The 5,768-nt window shown below is 33.4% G+C and overlaps 1 protein-coding gene across 1 annotated transcript in view; it reads left to right on the top strand.

Annotated features, from left to right (window-relative positions):
* LOC102606163 (tetracycline resistance protein, class E-like) overlaps positions 1 to 5,125 on the top strand; it is a 7,328-nt gene extending 2,203 nt beyond the window's left edge. The window contains exons 2-14 of the mRNA XM_006342645.2: positions 245 to 356; positions 736 to 848; positions 935 to 1,057; positions 1,318 to 1,508; positions 1,718 to 1,793; positions 2,178 to 2,264; positions 2,357 to 2,437; positions 2,690 to 2,722; positions 2,962 to 3,015; positions 3,094 to 3,135; positions 4,196 to 4,274; positions 4,370 to 4,440; positions 4,766 to 5,125. Of these exons, the coding sequence (XP_006342707.1) occupies positions 245 to 356; positions 736 to 848; positions 935 to 1,057; positions 1,318 to 1,508; positions 1,718 to 1,793; positions 2,178 to 2,264; positions 2,357 to 2,437; positions 2,690 to 2,722; positions 2,962 to 3,015; positions 3,094 to 3,135; positions 4,196 to 4,274; positions 4,370 to 4,440; positions 4,766 to 4,855 (1,152 nt within the window). The 3' untranslated portion in view covers positions 4,856 to 5,125. The remainder of the gene's footprint in view (positions 1 to 244; positions 357 to 735; positions 849 to 934; positions 1,058 to 1,317; positions 1,509 to 1,717; positions 1,794 to 2,177; positions 2,265 to 2,356; positions 2,438 to 2,689; positions 2,723 to 2,961; positions 3,016 to 3,093; positions 3,136 to 4,195; positions 4,275 to 4,369; positions 4,441 to 4,765) is intronic.
* Positions 5,126 to 5,768: the final 643 nt, after the last annotated feature.

Here is a 5,768-nt window from a genome sequence, read left to right as displayed (position 1 = left end):
AAACCCAATTCCCCCCCCCCCCCCCCCCGCCCCATGGCCTGGACAATCTATTTGGGAGCCGAACATCATACGACTGGCTCTGATATCATATTAAATGGACCTTCCATTTAATAATATTTAAATAATACTAAAATTCTTCACATTGTCAGGTACAATTTAGACTTTTTATTGGATATGATGAATACAATATTTTTGGTGAAATTGATGAGTTGGTAAATTTTAATTTTATTTGATGATGGTGCAGATAATAGGTTTGGGATCACTAATTATAATGCCTGTGTTGGGGAATCTATCAGACACTCATGGAAGAAAAGTAATGCTCATGCTCCCTTTGACCCTTTCTATATTCCCTCTAGGTACCTACTACTATTCCTTCCATCTTTGCTCTCGTTTGATTATAGATTTTGAAATTAAAACACGTAAATTTAAGTTTTCGAAGTTATGATAGTTTACTGTTACAAAAACTAGTTTTATGAATTTAGTATAGTGATTTTATCAATACAAAAAATAATTTTATAATTTAGTGTTACAACAACAATATCATACTCAGTGTAGTTTCACCGGTGCGATTTGGAGGGAGTGGGGTTTATGCAAGCCTTATACCCTTATCTTTATGAGATGAAAAGATTATTTCCAATAGACCCTCGACTCAAAAAAAATAAAATGGAAGTGAGATTAAATCTCAAATTGTGTAACAACATATTGATCATATCTTGACTAATTTTGTGTGGACAGTGATATTGGCATACAGCAGGACAAAATACTACTTCTATGCATACTATGTCCTAAAAACTCTGGTTGCTATTGTTTGTGAAGGAAATGTTCATTGCCTTGCTCTTGCCTATGTGGTAAAAATTATTTATACTAACGATATATATATTATCCAATAAACTTTTTTTTTTTTTATACTGACGATATATATAACTTAATTCAGGCTGATGTTGTTCCAGAGAGTCGTCGCGCCTCTGTCTTTGGAGTCCTATCAGGCATTGCCTCCTCTGCTTTTGTCTGTGGAAATCTCTCTACTCGCTTTCTCTCCACGGCTTCCACTTTCCAAGTACGTGAACGTGACACTCGTTTTATTCTGATACGTCTTAAAAACGTTCAACACTATTTTAGTATTAATAATACTACGATTTAACTTATATTCACTAACACTATAATGAAACGCGATTGAACATGTTACAAAAGGTTACTTAGTTACCTCTTATAACAAAATACGTACTATCTGTATATAGAAGTTAAACTCATAATATTTTTATATACGACTTTCGCGATTTCAATTTTTTTGCTAAATTAAACTATTGTTACCAACAGGTTGCTGCAACAGTGGCAGTAATAGCTCTTGTATACACAAGAATGTTTCTTCCTGAGCCTTTGAAAAAAGATCAAATTTCTACTAAAGGAATAGAGACAATTTGTCTATTGGAAAGAGCTCCAAAGAATAAATTCCAATTATTCAAGACATTGCCTTCTTTCAATGATGTGTTATGTTTATTAAGGAATAGGTAAGATTGTGAATTCTGGTCGGACTATTCAAAAATATTGTTGCATCTGTGTCAGATCGTTAAAAAAATGAGCTATTTTTGGTTTTGGAGGATCTGACACACATATGACGATATTTTTGAAGAGTTCAAGCAACATAACGGTTCATGCTTTATTGTTTTTATTTTTGTTTGGCTTTCTTATTAATCATGGTTATTGTAAAAATTTGCAGCTCCACATTCTTACATGCAGCTATTGTTTCTTTCTTTGCCAATGTTGCACATGTTGGACTTGATTCTTCTCTTCTTGTAAGTTTCACTACTTCCCATTAATGCGCGATATTTTATTGAGGCGGATTCAGGATTTGAACTTTATGAGTTCCTTTAGAAACCTCAAGTTAATATATAGTAATAACTGAGTTTTAGAATTAAATATTTATAGATATTTAGTAGATTTCTTAATATGTATCTGGATAAAAGCTACTTGGTTCGCATGAACTTGTTGGTTCTAGTCTAAATACGCCTCTAATTGTTTAGTAGAATATTGGGATCTTTACACAACTAGCCGGTAGGATTCAGTCCGTACTTTTCCTAGCCAGTATACATAGATTATACATATAGTATACATAGATTATACATATAGTATACATCGATTATACATATATTATACATCAGAAAGTGCATTTTTTGCAGTATTTCTTGAAGGCTCAGTTTCACTTCAACAAAAATCAATTTGCTGATTTGTTGATAATTTCTGGGATTGCAGGATCCATATCACAGGTAGTTATTTTTTGTTTTATATGTTCATATTATTTTTCATTTTGCTTCTAAATGAACATATTATATCATCAATGCTTTAATATTTTTTGCAGCTTCTTCTGATGCCCATATTAGTTCCTGCTCTTGGAGAGGAGAAATTGCTCTCTGTTGGACTCTTTTTCAGTTGTGTTCATGTACGGAATCTTCAAGCAAATAGTTTGACAGATTTACTGTTTCCTTTCTCTAGCTGGTGTACATATATTATAACTATATTGCTCAGACTCTTCAAAAATATCAATAAGTACGTGTTGAATTCTCCAAAAGTGATGTATTTTTGGAGAATCCGACACAGGTGCAGCATCAAAAGTGAAGACTCCGCGCAACTTAGGATTATGCATGAATTATTTATCTATTTAACTAATGTTGACTCAAATTCAATTATGCAGATATTACTTTACAGCATTGCTTGGTCATCATGGGTAATTTCTACCTTACTAGTTTATTTCATATGTCTTAGCCCTTTTTGTGATCTATTACTCCCTCCGTTTCATTTTACATGAACATTTTTTAATACTCAAGAAAGACTTTTGAAACTTGTAGTAATGAACATGTCATGACATTTTAAGTATCATGTCATTAAGGGTAAAATGAGAAGTGATCGGAGGGACTAGCTTTAATGTTCTTCGAGATATGGCTAATTATCTACTTTACCATGCAGGTTCCTTATGCTAGCGCTTTGATCTCCGTTATGTCTATTTTTGTGATGCCTTGTGTAAGTCTTGTATATATGATCGTTTGTTTTTCGATAGTTTTACAGTTAAAAATCACTAAATGTTGTACCTGATTGCAGTTGAAGAGCATTGCATCCAAGCAAGTTGGGCCAAATGAACAGGTTTGTTATCAATATTTGTTCTCATATATTCCCTTTACATCACATTAAACATTATTGATAATTTGTTAAAACTCTGTTTTCTTTAATCTCCCCTGTTGTATTCTGTCTTGTAAATGCTTTTGTGAATGTATTTCTCGTGTAGTTTCTTGTCTATCGATTTTTGTTGCTATCTATTGTCTCTTGTACTTCGATTATTACACTTCTTTTTAGGCATAATACATAAGCATGGCCCTTAACTTGGCTTCAGCGGACAACTATGCCCTCTAACTTTGAGTGTGCACAAGTAGACACTTAAACTTGTATAAAATTAAACAATACTTCGATTATTACACACATGGCATAATACACGTAGGATGCCATGTAGGATACAAAATTGCCATGTAGGGTGTCATGTAGGACGAATGCGTCCATTTATTCAATTTTATACAAGTTTAAGTGTCTACTTGTGCACACTCAAAGTTAGAGGGCATAGTTGTCCGCTGAAGCCAAGTTAAGGGCCATGCTTATGTATTATGCCTAAAAAGAAGTGTAATAATCGAAGTATTGTTTAATTTTATACAAGTTTAAGTGTCTACTTGTGCACACTCAAAGTTAGAGGGCATAGTTGTCCGCTGAAGCCAAGTTAAGGGCCATGCTTATGTATTATGCCTAAAAAGAAGTGTAATAATCGAAGTATTGTTTAATTTTATACAAGTTTAAGTGTCTACTTGTGCACACCCAAAGTGAAATGTCATAGTTGACCGCTGACGCCAAGTTAGGGTCATGTTATGTATTATGCCTTCTTTTTATTGTGTTACTGTCAAAATGATTTTTCATGCTTTCTATAGTATTTTTTCATGACCATTATTTCTTTTTCGATCTGCTTTGATATGCTTGTACTTGAGCTGAGGGTCTATCGGAAACAGTTTGTCTACCTCCCAAGTAGGAATAACGTCTCTGTACTCTCTACCCTATCCGGACTCAACTTGTGAAATTACACTGGATATGTTGTCGTTGTAGAGTTATATATATAGCATGTTTTCATTGTTTCAAAATCTGTTTTATTATTTCCTGTTTTCAGGGAAAGGTTCAAGGATGCATAACAGGCATATGTTCTTTTGCAAGTGTAGTTTCCCCATTAATTTTCAGTCCTTTAACAGGTATCTAAACTGGGATTTTGTTTTTCTCCCCTCGTGTTCGCGATATACAAAGTCCATTTAATCTGATTGTTAATAAGGTGTCATTTTTTTTCCAGCTTTATTTCTATCAGATCATGCACCTTTCCATTTCCCAGGATTCGGACTAACCTGTGCTGCATTTGCTTTAGTAAGTGATTTTGGCTTCTGAAATTTCATCTTCAATTTCCTTTCCTATTCCCTCCTCCCTCCTCGAGTCCTCGTATCAGGAGAGAACGGGGAAACATACGTATCAAACAGATTAAACCTGAACATGTTACATGACATTAGTGGAATTGCATTGCTGAGGCCTACACTGCAATGTGAACGTTTTCGTTTCAATTTAGTGTCTCCATTCCTCTTTTCTTGTGTTCATATACTATCTCAAGCATGTTGAATAAACATTCGAGTATTGGATACTAATGAAATGTTGGTTCTGATGAATTTCAAATTTAACATTATCGATGCTTATGCAGATGATAGCCTTCATTGAAAGCTTCATGATAAGTTCAGCTTGTCCTGTAATCGATTGCAGCCTAAGCAATTCAGACTTCGAACAGCCTTAAATTCGACATGGAGTACGTTTATGTTGTCAATATTGTTGAGCTTGGCTCACGTCTTACAGGAAAAAACTCGAATTACTGCAGTTTCAAAGAAAATATGTTTAGATTTACTTGTAATGTAACTATATAGAAGTGTAGTTTGTCAATAGGAATTTAAAATATGTACATATGTATGACAAAGAACATGTACTAGGAAGTGTTTCTTTCATTTTTTGCTGTTATTTGATATCTTTAGAAGTGAATCCAAACACCAAATTACTTTTCCTTTAGAAATCATAATAAGTCAAAAGTCATAAGTTATCGTAATATCTTATTTATTCAAATAATTTTCGATGGATTTTCTAAGGGCTACCTTTTTAGAAATGATAAAATATGTTTTACCATCTAATTCATTATTTCAACTTCAAATTTGAAAAGAGAATTTAAATTTTTGTTTTGCATTCCATCAATCAGAAAGATCAGTAGTGTTTCTATTTACATTCTAACATGACTTGAACCGTCAATCTACTGATTGACGATAGATGTGATCAACCACTGAAGCAATCCTCACTTGTCTATTTCAAAATAGATTAAAAATTCATTTTGAAACAAAATGAATATTATATTGTTTGTGACATAGAACAAGAGGGGGAAAAGGGCTAATGGGGAGCAAGTATTAAAAGTGTAGTACCACTAACTTTGGAGAAAAAGCAATGTGACGAAAGCAAAAAACCGATTTTTTTTTTTCAACCTTCTAGATTAATGGATGGAGGGATATCCACATGGTCCCCTTCCCACACACATCCAACCCCGATTACATAGGCGGATTCAAAATTTAAACGTTTGGTTTTAATCTTCATTGCTTAAATTTTGGTAAATTTAGATAGATATATCAATATTTGAGATCGAAATTATTGAATTCGGATGATCCCGCAAT

The sequence above is a fragment of the Solanum tuberosum genome, unplaced genomic scaffold (assembly GCF_000226075.1).
Source record: "Solanum tuberosum cultivar DM 1-3 516 R44 unplaced genomic scaffold, SolTub_3.0 scf00034, whole genome shotgun sequence".
NCBI classification, from domain to species: domain Eukaryota; kingdom Viridiplantae; phylum Streptophyta; class Magnoliopsida; order Solanales; family Solanaceae; genus Solanum; species Solanum tuberosum.
The sequence above is the reverse complement of the archived record's forward strand: the minus strand, read 5'-3'. Positions and strand labels throughout refer to the sequence as shown.